The sequence below is a fragment of the Choristoneura fumiferana genome, chromosome 9, assembly GCF_025370935.1.
Source record: "Choristoneura fumiferana chromosome 9, NRCan_CFum_1, whole genome shotgun sequence".
Classification (NCBI taxonomy): domain Eukaryota; kingdom Metazoa; phylum Arthropoda; class Insecta; order Lepidoptera; family Tortricidae; genus Choristoneura; species Choristoneura fumiferana.
The window spans coordinates 9,162,013-9,177,707 of NC_133480.1; the positions used below are offsets into that span (position 1 = coordinate 9,162,013).

The 15,695-nt window shown below is 39.0% G+C and overlaps 2 protein-coding genes across 2 annotated transcripts in view; one reads left to right on the top strand and one right to left on the bottom strand.

Moving 5' to 3' along the window:
• Nucleotides 1–15,695, top strand: part of LOC141431167 (squamous cell carcinoma antigen recognized by T-cells 3-like) — a 50,195-nt gene that overhangs the window by 5,319 nt on the left and 29,181 nt on the right.
• LOC141430819 (uncharacterized) lies at nt 1,042–3,180 on the bottom strand. Its single transcript, XM_074091673.1, has 2 exons — nt 2,869–3,180; nt 1,042–1,347 (listed from the first exon to the last, which is right to left on the bottom strand). Exons 1-2 carry the CDS (start codon nt 3,103–3,105, stop codon nt 1,231–1,233), a joined length of 354 nt encoding a protein of 117 aa, XP_073947774.1. The 5' UTR covers nt 3,106–3,180; the 3' UTR covers nt 1,042–1,230.

A 15,695-nucleotide genomic window follows, 5' to 3' on the forward strand; every position in this document is an offset into this window, starting at 1 on the left:
ATAAAATTCATAACCCTTCTTTGCATGGTGATGGAAATTTCCATCATAACATTGTCCTTTTAATTAAAGGTAGTTTTGCAGGTGACTGATATTTATTTTTAAGACTGTCAAGTTTCAACAACAGTACAGCATGTAATGGAACATAGTTGTGAAAAATAAATAAACAGAATTTCGACATTTCAAATTTGAATTCGCGGGCTCGCCGTTTCGCGCCATTTACGAAAACTGTTGACCTTCTAGCTGTATTCTGGAGGATATTACTGCAAAAATATGGATCTAAGCGGAAAAACAAATTTGTAATAGGTAGGTATGTAATTTGATATTATGTAACTTTTTGTGCTTACATTTTCGAAATTCGAAAGTAAAGTAACTCGAAAGTATGTGATGGAAATTTACATCATTATGCAACGAGTTCGCTCGTAAAGTATGGCGAATTATTTATCATTCATACAATAAATAACTAATTGACCGACTCTTCGTTTCAGCTTGGCCAAAAAAAAATCGTCGTCAGGTTCTCTAACCACTAGGCCATCTGGTCGCCTAATGATGGTCTTTCCGAAAGCGCTGGTAGTTTAAAAAACGACGTAGAAAAGTGCCCATTGCGGCCTATTTACTGAATAAATGATTTGAATTTGAAATTGGTTAGGGAAAAAACTTGAAATTTCAGCACTGGGTTTAGAGTCTTGAATTTTGTAGTTATTCACAACACAACCTCAATGAAGACTACGATATAAATTTTGGAAATTTCCGGGGGAATTTTGTAAAATCCCGAAAATTTCAATTGCAACTACCAGACCGAATAGTTTACGTGTGCGAAGCCGCGGGTAAAAGCTAGTATATAATATAATTTTTTTTTGGCCAAGCTGAAACGAAGAGTCTGTCAAATAGTTATTTATTGTATGAATAATAAATAATTCGCCATACTTTACGAGCGAACTCGTTGCATAATGATGTAAATTTCCATCACATACTTTCGAGTTACTTTACTTTCGAATTTCGAAAATGTAAGCACAAAAAGTTTGTCATAAGTCAAGCTAATAAGTCTAATAGGCCAGTCAAAAATCGACTTTATCAAAATTAGAATAAAGACTGGTATATATCAGCTGTATAATTATAACATCATGCAGAGAAAAAAAAGAAGAAATATAACGAAATTAGAGATCTAGAATTTCTTTGAATTTAACTGAGCGACCCGACCGAGTGGTAACGAGCTTAGGTACTGGAGCGGTTTCAGGAACGGGGGGCGCTTGCGGGCGTGCTGAGGGAGCTGACGTCTGTACTGGCAGTGCTGAGAGAGATGGAGGCGGTGGTTGCAGCGCTGGTCGGCCTGGTGCGGCGACAGGTTCGCTGTGGATGAGAGTCATTGTTAGACGTGATGTATGCGGGTTTGACCCGGTCTATACTGACGGTGGTCCGTCGTCCGGCAATATCCATAGTCAAAGTCTTGTCGCTTCTAGACAAAACCTTATAGGGGTCCGTGTAGGGTGGCTGCAAAGCCCGGCGGACCGTGTCATCGCGCAGGAAAATATGGCTTGTTGTAAATAGTAGATTGATAACCAAGGGTGGAAAGTGACCCATTTTACCCGAGATATTTCTGGCGCTCGAACGAAGTGAGAGCGCCAATAGTTCGAGGGGAAATGGGTAATTTCACCCGAGTTAGACACTCTACTTTTCATTTCGACTGCGAGGAAAGTAAAATAGGTACTACAAAAAAAATGAGAATAATAATAAATTGAATTTACTTATATTCAACCTCAAACGGTACCTTTTCGATTGGCCACTTGCCAAGGACGACTATAAAAACTTTGAGTTGGTCACGACCAAGGAGCTTATATACAAAACTGGAAGTTGAACGCCGAACGAAGAAGTTTGTCCTTTATTACTTATTTATATATTCCATCTCTTTCTTGCACATTTCACGAATGACTTCCATCTCTTTCTTAACCTAACTAAAGAAAGAGATGGAATATGTTCGTGACGTAATAAAGATCAAATTTCTTGTTTCAAACTGATGTTCGGCGTTCAACCTCCAGTGTTGTATATTAGCTCCTTGGTCACGATGGCCATGCCGAAACGTGAAAAAAAAAGTGTCATTGACGTAACTCAATTATCTCCGACTCCGTGGCTAATCGAAAAATTAAAAAAAAGTTACTTTCCACCCTAGAGATGAAAAAGCTATTTTCCACCCGGCTATCTACCCATGAAAATTAAACTTTCCGAACAGGAGAGATGAAAAATAAATGTTTTAGGCTGCGCGTGACGGGAGGCCGGAATTGGACGTAGGTAAGCAATTCTGGCCCTCAATTGGCCAACTATGTCATCTTTCTCATATGAAGGGGAGGCGTTGGGTACGAGGAATTCTCCTGGTAGGCGCAGCGGTTCCCCATAGATGAGGTCTGCGGCTGAACAACGCGGCGGCTGGGCTGTACGAACACGTAACAGTACTAATGGAAGTGCTCTATTGCCAGCTGTCATCGTGGCACATTAGAGCAGCTTTTAATTGGCGGTGAAAGCGTTCAATACAGCCGATAGCTTGAGGGTGGTAGCTAGTGGTTCACGTGCGTTTGGACGTGCTCAGGTTCATGAGGCGGTTAAATAAAACAGACTCAAACTGTCGGTCTCTATCTGTAGTGACTGTGGCGGGCATACCAAAACGCGCGATCCAACGAAACGATCGGCTGCCTCCTCGGCGGTTATAGACATCATAGGCCATGCCTCAGGCCATCGTGAGAAACGCTCGATTGCTAACAGGCAACATGTGTAGCCATTTGACACAGGCATCGGGCCGATGATGTCTATATGCACATGTTTAAATCTAGCCGTCGGAGCAATGAAATCTCCAACTGGGGACGATACATGATGGGTTACCTTACTCCTTTGGTACGGAAGGCACTCACGAGCCCTCGTGCGGTAAACTTTGTTGACGCCAGGCCACACGTAGCGGTCGGCAACAAGTCGCGCTGTGGCTCGTGCGCCGGGATGACTTAGGCCGTGCAGGCGCTCGAATGCAGGTCGGCGGTGCTGTGGCGGCAGGGACGGTCTCGGCTTGCCCGTCGTCATGTCGCACAGGACTGGGATGTCTGTTCCTGGAATAAGAGTTGGCATTAGTTTCAGCGAAGACTTATTTGGGATAGTTTTAAGCTCATCATCTGTCTGTTAGGCTTGAGCGAACTAGTATAGTCCTCCGAGAGAGAAATGGCTTCAATGCGAGACATGGTGTCCGCTACCACATTATCCTCACCCTTAACATGTCGGATATCAGTGGTGAACTGAGATATAAATGTCAGCTGATTTAACTAAGTCGGTGGTCATTTCTCTCTACGCTGTTGAAAAGCATAGAGCAACGGTTTATGGTCCGTATATATTGTAGCGTGTTGCGCCTCTAATATATGACGGAAATGGTGGACCGCCGCATAGACAGCCAATAGCTCTCTGTAGTAGGCGGGCCAAACAGCTTGGCTCGCTGTGAGTGAGCTTCTTACTGAAAAATGTCAATGGCTGCCACCCCTGCTCAGTTTGTTGTTCTAGAGATGCATCAAGCTGCGTCCCGGAGGCATCCGTGTATAAAGCTAAAGGAGCATTAAGTATTGGATGTACTAGCTGGGTTACCTTTGACAAACTGTCTTTTAGCAGGCGTGGAAAGCGTTCTCGAGTTCAGGAGTCCATGGCATTGGCTTTGCACCTTTAAGCTTTGTAGCAGTGAAGAAGGCAATGAGTGGAGCTTGTGTCTCTGCAGCATTAGGTATGAACTGTCGGTAGTAATTAATCATACCTAGAAACGTTCTCAAGCCTTGAGCTGTTTTGGGTAGAGCAAAGTCCGCAGTATCCGCAGGAAGCTTGAGACCATCTTTGGAGACGTGGCAGCCAAGAAAAATTACTTCTGCAGCACCAATTACACATTTAGCAGCATTGACAACCATACCATAGTCAGCTAAACGCCTGAATAATGTGCGGAGGTGAGCAGCGTGCTCTTCAGCATCTCGGGAGAAAACCAGGATGTCATCTACATCAGGAAAACAAAAATCAATTCCTCTCACTACTTCATCGATGAAACGTTGGAACGTCTGTCTAGCGTTGCGGAGTCCGAAGCCCATGTAGGGGAACTCGAAGAGCCCAAATGGAGTTGTTATAGCTGTCTTGCACACGTTTGTAGGTTCCACTTAGATCTGTTGGTAGGCTTTAACAAGATCGATAGTGCTAAATATAGTGGAGCCAGCCAGGTTGTGACTGAAGTCCTCATATATGACGCACACGGTACCTATCCGGCACGGTGCGGGCGTTGAGCGCTGGTTTCCCGACCAGCTACCTACATGGAGACGTGCACTTAGTAGCCTTACTTTTATAATTGTTACGGTACCAGCACAACCTACCTTTGCTACTGTCCCTAGATTTGGATTTTGTTTGATTGTAGAAATACCAATATTAATAAAATATATTTTTTTGGCGTTTCTTGGACCGGAAAATAGCTCCGTCTTATTTTTTCATTGGAATGCCATTTTATTGTCGCTTTATACCTACAAAATGAAAATCTAAAAAAAATACCATGTAATGTAACTGTACTATTTTCTGAAATTGCCATTTTACTCGCTGTGGAAAATTTCTCTATCCAGTTTTCTTTCCATTCAACTATTTAAACATCCAAAAAATAACGAGCGTATTAAAACTACACATATCGGGAGCAGTGGGTGGGTTTTACGGGATGACCGTAAAAGTAAAAATTTGGAATTGAAATAAAAAATACAAAAAGATTCCAAAAAACCAATCTTTATTCAGTGGGTTGGGAGCAAGGTGTACAAGCGGGTTTTTTTATATTTTGGATTTAAGTGTATACGTGACTACTTAGTATATATTTAAAAAGAAACCAGGCAGAAATTTTCCACTCTCAGTTTTTAATATGTAGTTCTAAAATACATAAATTTAGGTATGCATTGGATTTTCTAACTCACTACGCCAAATTACATTCTAAGATCAGATCATATAAGAAAAAAAAATGACAGAGCAAAGTAATTATCATAAAAAACATTCTCATGTTTGACAAAAGTTTTAGATTTTTTTCTAGTATCAATATCAATACTGATTTACTGATACAAATGACTTATTTGGTAAAATAATTTTGGACGGAGGAATTACAATTACTCGGTTCAATATATAAACAGATTTGAATTTTTACGTATAAATACCTTATAAATTACGTATAAATACCTAACTTAGGAGTGTTTTTTTTGATATTTATATGTTAGTTTCGGCTCATATTATACAATAACCAAGCAAAATTTCATCGACTGAGAAATTAATCATGGGTCTCGTGAAATTGGAGGTTTGGTTAATTTTCAGTACTTTGAAGGACATTTTCTCCAAACAGGTTGAGTTTGGGCAGCTAAAAAAAAATAGGTGTCCGTTATTTTAGACTACTCTATAACATATATCAAAATAAATCAAATCGGAGTCGGCCAGTTCCTTGTAAGACCATGCAAGGCAATCAGGCCTAAACAGCCCCAAACAAAAAAGTTTCAATGTATTTTTTTTAATATTTTTTAATTTGTATAGAACTAAAAATCAAACAAATAAATAAAAATAAACAATATTTATAATTAATAATTTATTACAAAAAAAATATTAATTACAATTATTTAATAATTTTTAATTAGTATAAAACTAAAAATCAATCAAATAAATCAAAACAAATAAAAAAACTAAATATTTATAATTATATTAGCATTGCATTAAAAATAAAAGGTAGGTTAGTAAGTGAAAAGCAGTTTCCTCTGTTGTTATTTCATCTCCTCGCAATCGAAGTGAAAAGCAGTGTAAAACTCGAGCATTAAATTAAACCCATTTTCCCCTCGACATGTCTATCCACACTCGCCGTACCGGCTCTGTATCGCCATATCGGCTGTCTATACGTCTTGGGTAAAATGGATGCGCCGCCGCTGGGGGCGAACATTACAGTCGGCGGAACTCCCATCGCCGTCGGGTCGACGATGAAGTACCTCGGACTCGTCCTCGACGGCAGGTGGAAGTTTGAAGAGCACTTCCGGCGCTTGGCTCCCAAACTGGTGGCTGCAGCCGGAGCACTGGGGCGGATCCTGCCAAACGTGGGAGGGCCAGGAGGCTCCTGCAGGCGCTTGTACACCGGTGTGGTGCGCTCAGTGGCGCTCTACGGGGCGCCGATATGGGCGGAGAATCTGAGTGCCCGTAACGTCACCTTGCTGCGACGCTCGCAGCGGGCAATGGCGCTCAGAGTGGCTTATCGCACGGTGTCATATACCGCAGCGTGCTTGCTCGCTGGAAGCCCGCCATGGGACCTCGAGGCCGAGGTCAACTCAAATGTCTGTTGGCGGATTTCGGCAGCAAGAGCAGAGGAAATCTGGCCTCACCCTCGTGAGGTTCGGTAATGGCGGGAGGGAGCCCGGGAAAACCTCTTCGGCAGATGGTCGGAGAGGTTAGGAGTCCCGGGAGCTAGCCGGGAACTCGTGGCAGCCATTCGGCCTGTACTGAAGGAGTGGGTCGAGCGCAAGCACGACCCCCCCACATACCACGTCACGCAGCTCTTGACCGGCCACGGTTGCTTCAAAAAATACATGTGTGGGGTGGTGGGTAGGGAACCCTCGACGATGTGCCATCATTGTGACGGCAGAACCGTGGATACGGCCGAACATACGCGCACAGAGTGTCCAGCATGGGCGGAACCTCGCGCAGTCCTATCCACGGTTATTGGAGACCTGTCGCTTCCGGCCCTTATTGAAAAAATAGCAGAAAGCGAAGAGGCCTGGGCGGCATTTTGTGTGTTTGCCGACGATATAATGTCGCAGACGGAGGCGGCGAAGCGGGAGCACGAGGACGACGTCAACTCGCTTCCGCAACGCCGAAGGAGACCAGGTAGGCGACGACGTGCCTTCGCAGGCCGAATACTGCCGCAATGACGGCGACCAAGGTGAGGTTGGCGGTGGAGCCAGCCTTCTGATCCGCCGCGGGGCGTTGCCCCCCTGACACCCAGCCTCCAGTGGTGGACTCTGGGGAGTCCGCCACAGAAAGCAAGAGACGGAGGCAGAGGAGGAAGACTCGCCCTACCAGCATGGCGCGTCTTCGAGGTGGGTCGCCTAACGGCGACAGCCGCTGGCAGGGTCGCAGAAGTAAGCCACAAGCGTTCCTGTGGCCCTGCCGCTATGCGGCGAGGCGGAAATTCCGGGGAGTTTTTAGTGGGTAGGCCGGGGCCTTCTGCTCCGGGAGTCCCACATACCCGTCCCGGTCCCCCGGCCGGGCGGAATGCGTAACAGCATTTTCTCCCCGATAAAAAAAAAAGGTACGTTCGGCCGGCGCACCTTTTCAACAGTTACACGGTGCAGTGGGTTACCGCCAGGCTCGCTCGCACGCTGTACGCGTGGCGCGTGATTTGTATAGGTAAAGAAGGTACAGGAGTCGGAAATATCATTTTTCAGAATTCCGAAAAATATAGAAAGGTAAGAAAGAAGGCACTTTCTTGTATTTCATTTAAACCATCATATAGTTAAATAATCTGTAAGAGTAGTAGGTGCATAATGTGAACAAGATTGTTAGGTATTATAATAAGCATTTTAGGACGTCTAAATGAATATAGTTTTGCAAAATACACATAATTCGGTAAATACTCGTAGGTGCCTACTTAACCAGGTATTTAATAGATTTTGTATTGTTCACAATCATGTCGATTCCTTTTTGATTGAATACCTTTTAATTCACCTAAAAGTAAACACTGGACCCATTTTAAAACAAATTACAATTGCCCAAGTAACTAAGTTTGCTCAAATGTTTCTTTATAAGTAAGTAGGTAAGTATACTATACACAAACATTCTGTCATAGATGAGAGTGTGTATACTGGTAATAGATAGCTAACTTCACGTATATTTGTGGTCTCGATTAAAGCGCCACCAAGCGTCCGTGACTAAATGTCTTCTATGTAGATGTATAACTACGATAGTTGTCTATTACGTATATATATTGATAGGTATAGGTAGGTGTGTAGTGTTAGTTAAAGGTAGGTATGTATAACACAACCAAGCTAAGTTTGCACCTCGCACTTAACAAAAACAGTTAAAAAACATTAAATTCAACAAATAGGAGATGAAAATTCGAAAGATGCGTATCGGCGACAAAGAATGAAAGTTGTAAATAAAATTTCGTCTCCTATTTGTTGGATTATACATTTTTGAACTGTTCTTGTTAAGCGCGAGGTGCAAACATAGCTTGGTCGTGTTACAGGGAAAAGGCGGCAGTCTTTTTCGCCGATTTCAAGGACATAATTTAAAATAAAAATTTACTTGGATATGATTAGCAAAGAAATCTGTGAACGTTCAAATCAAAGCCAGCCGTTTAATGTTGCCAGCACTAAAATTTAAATTCCAGCTATTTCGTGGCAATCATGTTCGATTTCCGATTTTAAATTTGGTTTAATAGAATAAAACATAAGTACTTTTACTTTTAGGCGTATAAAATTAAAAAAACAATTTAGAATAATAATAATATATGTTATGGATTTTTATTTCTACGAAATACTTTTTTTGCCAATGGTAACAATGTGTAACATTAAGCTTATCAGCGCCATCTAGGCGATCTTTAGAGAGATCGAGCGCGTGAGTATTATCTTATGAGACTCATCCAATAGATGGCGTTTTTACCAGTGCTCTATACTTTGTTCTAAGATAACGCAGCATGCATTCTGTTACAACAGCGTGCAACGGCAAGAAGCGGCCGGTCGTCCTCTTTTCTTGTCTAATTTCTTAAGTCTCTGCCTAGTAATAGTTTCGTATATTGGTAGTTATATAGTGATAATAGTACATTGTGTCTTAAGGGCGGTAAACAAGGAATTACGAACGAGAGTCTATTAGAAGCCCGAAGTCGAAGACTGAGGGCTTTAATGAGTCGATGTTCGTAATTCTAGTACCGCCCGTGCGACATACAATGTTTTTCATCACATTTGCGAGTAAAATTTTATATTTGTAAAAGAAAAACTAATATTTTTTCAAAAATTGCCGATACCGCTGGCTGCGCTCTTGGCAGCGCCAGCCTCCGCGCCGTCCCACCCCACGCAGCATGTGCCCGACGTGCGCGCGCCGTGCTCCAGCACGCCATGCAGTATCACACTCATTTACCGACCTTGGGCTTCATGACAAGAAAATTAGTACGGGCAATGACTCATTTACCGACCACGGGTTTCATGACAAGCACATTAAGGTCGAGGGTTTTATTTGCGGGGTTGCAACCAAGGTAGCCTGCATGTTACGACACTGTTTACGAGCAAGTGTGATGAAAAATTATTTAATTGGTTGGTCAGAACCAATACGCCAATACGGAAATCTTTAAGTAGGCAAAAGTAGTAGGTAGATTAGTAGATTATCATTGTCGTGCTTTGTTGTCATTACATAGGTTAAGGTATATTTACTTATTTATTAAAGGTATATTTATTGAATTCATATTAATACCCACTGTTATCTTTATTCATCGGCGAGTGGGAACCCTGTGCTCTTGGCGCCAAACTGGTTTCGAGTCAACGTTGCCCAACCAACAGAATTTAAAATGCTCGTGTAACATGATAAGTTTTTTTCGCGTGCAAGTCGTAAGAGTACGGAACGATTTTATACCTAAACTTGACTTTTGTTCGAGAGAGTCCCTTCTGTACGGTAGTACTATTAGTTATTCTGTGCTACTACGAACTAAATTAAGTTACTACAAACATAAAAAAGCTATTACAAACGATATAAAGTTATTAAAAACGAAATGACTGCTACTACAAACAAAATCAAGTTACTACGAACGTAAATGAATTACTACAAACGAAATTACGTTACAAAAAATTAAATGACTGCTACTCCAAACAAAATCAAGTTACTACAAACGTAAAACAAAAATGACTGCTACTACAAACAAAATCAAGTTACTACAATAAAAGTGACTGCTACTACAAATGAAATGACTGCCACTCCAAACAAAAGAAAGTTACTACAAACGTAAATAAACTACTACAAATGAAATTACTTTCCATTAAAGGAAATTACTGGTACTACAAGTGAAATCAAGTTACTGCAAACGTAAATAAACCACTACAAATGAAATTTTGTTAGTACAAATGCAATGACTGCTACTGCGAACAAAATTAAGTTAATACAATCGTAAATAAAGCTACTTCAAATGATATAAGGATACTACAAACGAAGTGATTGCTAAACAAACAAAATTAAGTTACTACCAACGTAAAAAAAGCTACTACAAACGACATAAGTCATAGTAACTTTATATCGTTTGTAGTAAGTTTTTTATGTTTGTAGTAACTTAATTTTGTTCGTAGTAGCTGTCATTGTGTTTCTACTAACAAAATTTCGTTTGTAGTAGCTATTTACGTTTGTAGTAACTTGTTTTTTTTATTATTCGACTGGATGGCAAACGAGCAAGTGGGGTGATTTCGTTTGCAGTAGCAATCATTTCTTTTGTAGTAACTGAATTTCATTTGTAGTAGTTTATTTACGTTTGTAGTAACTTGATTTCGTTTGTAGTACCTGAATTTAATTTGTAGTAGTTTATTTACGTTTGTAGTAACTTGATTTTTGTTTGTAGTAGCAGTCATTTTGTTTGTAGTAACTTTATATCGTTTGTAGTAGCAGTCATTGCGTTAGTAGTAGCTTGATTTCGTTTGTAGTAGCAGTCATTTCGTTTGTAGTAACTGAATTTAACTTGTAGTAGTTTATTTACGGTTGTAGTAACTTGATTTTGTTTGTAGTTGCAGTCATTTAGTTTGTAGTAACGTTATTTCGTTTGTAGTAGTTTATTCAGTTTTCAGTAGCTTGATTTTGTTTGTAGTAGCAGTCATTGCGTTTAACTTTGCGTAGTAACTTTGTATCGTTTGTAGAAGCAGTCATTGCGTTTGTAGTAGCTTGATTTTGTTTGTAGTAGCAGTCATTGCGTTGGTAGTAAATTGATTTCGTTTATCGTAGCAGTCATTTTGTTTGTAGTAATTGAATTTTATTTGTAGTAGTTTATTTACGTTTGTAGTAACTTGATTTTGTTTGTAGTAGCAGTCATTTCGTTTTTTAGTAACGTTATTTCGTTTGTGGTAGTTTATTTACGTTTGCAGTAACGTAATTTAGTTTGTAGTATTTTATTTACGTTACCAGTAGCTTGATTTTGTTTGTAGTAGCAGTCATTTCGTTTGTAGTAACTTTATATCATTTGTAGTAGCAGTCATTGCGTTTGTAGTAACTTGATTTTGTTTGTAGTAACAGTCATTGCGTATGTAGTAATTAAATTTTGTTTGTAGTAGCAGTCATTGCGTTTGTAGTAACTTGATTTTGTTTGTAGTAGCATATACACTATACTTGATACATTCTTTGTTCTTTGTTTATATAGTTTATTAATGGAATCCCTCTTGTTAAATAGGATGATGACGATGAAGAGGTTCTGGAGAGAAAAGTGGCAGAGCTGGAAAAGAGAATTGCTGAAGATCCATACAGCTATGATGACCATATTCAACTTATTCAGGCCTTGTGGTAAGATATTGAACCTAATTCTCATGAAATAAGTATTAAAATATATAAATAGAGATCAAAATTGCATGCGGCAAGTCATACAACTGTTGTAAATTTCATAGTGCTTGAATTTTTCTTTGATCATCTTTGTATATATAAAAGAAGAAACTGACTGACTGACTGACTGACTTATAGATCAACGCACAGCCCAAACCGCTGGGTCTAGAAACTTGAATTTTGGAATATATGTTCCTTAATAGGTGTAGACGCGCACTAAGAAAGGATTTTTCGAAATTCCCACGGGATAGGAAATAAATGGGATTTATATTTTCACTTCGAAATGGCCCTAATTCCGTAACTATAATTATTAGAAACTTCAAATTTGGCATGCAAGTAGGTAATACTAACAGCTAAAAACACTTTTCAGGATTTTACGAAATTCCCACGGGATAGTGAATAATTGGGATTTGTATTTTCGCTTTTAATTAATAACCCTTTTTCCGTAACAACGTAACAGGAAACAATACGTAAAAGGAACTTCAAATTTGGCATGCAAGTAGGTAATACTAACAGCTAAAAATAATTTTCAGAAGAATAGGAAAATATCTCAACTTTGTTTGTTTCTTTGTTTGTTGGGGGTAATCTCTGAAACTATTAAGCTGATTTAAATAATTATTTTATCAATAGAAAGATACACTATCCCTGATTGACATTAGACTACTTTAAAAACAAAGCAAACTTTAGCAGAATAAAAATAAGTTTCAATTTTGAGGCAGATTTTCAAAATTATTTCAATAATAGTAAGCTACAATGTGTCTAGTCGACAATTAAGAATATTAAAATGATCATAACAGTAATTGATGTCCCGCGGGAACTTTACAATTTCTCGGGATATACTCGTAATCCTATATATCGTGTATGATGTCGCGGGCAAAAGAAACGCGTTGTACTTCAACGTTTTTTAAAATTCCAACCCTCAAAGTTGGTAAGAATCATAAAAAATTACGTATGTAGGTTGATTTTTGTATTAAATTTGCACCATCTGTAAAAGTAAATCTGTCTGTATTTGTATTTCCATGTAATCCTCCGAAAAATTAATCAAAAGTTTTGATTCAAAACACGAAAAAAGGATCGCAGAAAGTAAATGTATGTTACTCCAAATTTAACGCGAGCGAAGCCGCGGGCAAAAGCTAGTTGTTGATAGTTGTTAAATAGAAGAAAGTTCATATCAGTATACATTTTTATTTTTTATTATACTCTAGCTTTTGCCTGTGAATGACTGCATCTACAACTACACTATTCTATCCCATGGAAAATTCTATAAATTACTTCTACTGCACCTCTATAATCCTAAAGGGGTATCTGTTAATTTCACAACTTTTATTTTCGCTACCTCTAAAACTGTAAATATTTCAGGATTTATTTCAGGGCCATTGTGTAGAGCCCTTTAAAGTTAGGTTAGTTTAATAAAAATCCTGAAATATTTACAGTTTCAGAAATATTAAACAGTTGCGATATGATGGTTGATGATGATTTCGCATTCATTTCGTTTGATTCGTTTTGCGAAACGTTATTTGCGAAACATTAGTGAATTCCAGCTACAGCTAGTCAGTTGCATAAAAATAATCCTTTTGTACTTACCTGCATGAGAAACTTGCAGTCTCTAGTCATTCATTATACATAGTAATGGAGACAAGACCATTTTCAAGTGAATTGTATAATAAAACTCTTAGGAGCTGTTACACCATCCATTGATTAGTGTTAAGTGCCGGTTAAATGTAATGCCGTCTCCGTCTATTCGATCGAACAAAACAAATAGAGACGGCATCGCATATAACCGTTAGTTAACACTAATCAATGGATGGTGAAACAGCCCCTTAGTCTCTTATCTCATGAAAAGTTTTAGAAATCCTAAGATTTGTTTTTTACTTTTTTAATTACCTACATAAAGTCAGTCTGAATCAAAAATATTGCCTACATTATAAAGGCAACTTTTATCCAAAATTTCAGCTTTGTAGGGCAAAGGGTTTGGGCTGTAGTTAGTCAGTGAGTGAATGAGTCGGCTAATCGGGACTTTTATTTTTGTTGTGTTTTGTTTAATTTATAAACTAAAAGATTTTATTATAATTATTTTATAATTTACACATAAAGTGGTTAGTCACAGAATTGCTTGTTTGACGTCCAATGAAGTGGAATGTTTATTTTGTATACATAAAATGGTTTTGTAATGAAAAAGGAGACAGATTAACAAATCTATACCTAGCACCACACTACACTGACGCCTTTCGAACTCAATCAGGGCTCATCTTCAGAGCTAATACTAATTAGGTTATTAATTAATGTAGTCTGGAATTATTGATGTAAAGCTCTAACATGTGTCAACTTGTTTTTTAGGGGCCTGTCAGAGCTTGATCGCTGGCGAAATGCTTTCGATCGCCTGCAACAGATGTCCATGCTAAAGGCAGAGCACTGGCTGTTGCGGATCCAAACAGAGGAGACCCTGGCTCACTCTGCTGAGGCTAAGGAGCAGTTGGTCGAGTTGTTCCGACAAGCTTCATTGGATTGCTACTGTGAGTTCTTATAGCATCATTTAAGCTCCATTTACACCAATCATGTGCGAGGAATGTGTTTATAATTACATTAACCAATAGTAGGGCTGCCATCTCTAAAATTTGGCTACCAGGACATGACGCGTGAAAACCCCGGATTTTGGAGCCCAAAACCCGGACATGTCAACAGGTTTAGGTTTTTATTAAACTTGGTCAGTAGGTATAATAAAATATAGGCCAATGAAATAAGATCCTTAAAAAGCGTTTTGAAGAATTAATTTCCAACGAGGTGGAAACTTCATTTGGTCCTAAATGCGTGTAATCCGACCTTGCCTTGCCTCTTACCGCGAAAATTTTGCTCTTTTTTCAGTTTTTTGGTTCTAGAGCAAAAATGGTACATCCGCCGGAAATGTTGTTCTCTTCAATATTCAAGAATGTTAAATCCTGCGTCGATTGAGCACCTAAAATTTCAAATTCGGTTCAGTGGTATTATTCGCCCGCGATTAGAAAAGGATGGGAGTTTACAGTAATGCTAATGCTTACGTCAAAATATGTATGAAATGACAATTCTGACAGTCCCATTCTGTTTGCGGTTTGATAATACAGCCGAAATCAAAGGTTACAAACCGAGACTCTTTTCAGGTTTGTGGTCTAGCTGGCGAAGTTTGCTTATTTTTTCTTTTCATGTATTTTATTAAAATGTATACTTTAGTTTTTAAGTTATATTATTTGTAATTATTTTATTTTGAAAAAATGACTTTCTGCCAAGTTTCTTGCGGCGGCGGCCCATTCTTCTTGGCAATGATATTCTTTCCGAAAGCGCTGGTAGTTTAAATGACGTGTAAAAGTGCCCATTGCGGCCTATTTACTGAATAAACGTTTTGAAATTTGAAGCGAACAAAAGTGACCCCGACGACAGATTTGTCATTTTTTCAGGTGGTGTACTGACAGGCTCTAAGTTCTACGCTTAATATCAATCCTCGATCTTCTTTTATTTTCGAGTAATTTAGCAAAATTTAATAAAACCCAGGGTACCTGTCACTTAAAGTCATTTTCGGTAAACTATTCAAGTTAGAGTAGACAAACAAAATAGACTATAACATGAACAGCTAAAACTTCAAATTCGATTCAGTGGTACAGCCGAAATCAGTTTCGAAAACTTGAAAATTTCTTATTTAATAATTGACTAAATAAGTCGAAAATAAAAGAAGATTAAGGATTTATATTAAGCAAAGAATGTTATACTTCTTAGGGCCTGCCAGTACACCACCAAGGAATTGACAAACGTCGTCGGGGGCAATTTTGTTCGCACCCGTTTTTGACCTTTATTTCTGCTTGTACCACTGAACCGAATTTGCTTTTAAATGCTTAATCAACGCAAAATGTAACGGTTCTTTAATTTAAATGAACTTTCTGGGTCGTACTGTTTTTGTGCTAGACGCAAAAAACTGAGAAAAGAGCAAAATTTTCGCGGTTATTTGGCTCCCAAAAGTTATGTACACCTCCAGGAAAGGGGGCAAACTCGGATTATACGCATTTAGGACCTAATGAAGGTATTAAAACGATTTACAGCTTGCTGGAAATTAATTCTACGAAAATTTCTAATTGCATTGGTCTAAAAATTAAAAATATTTTTAAACCCGGACTACA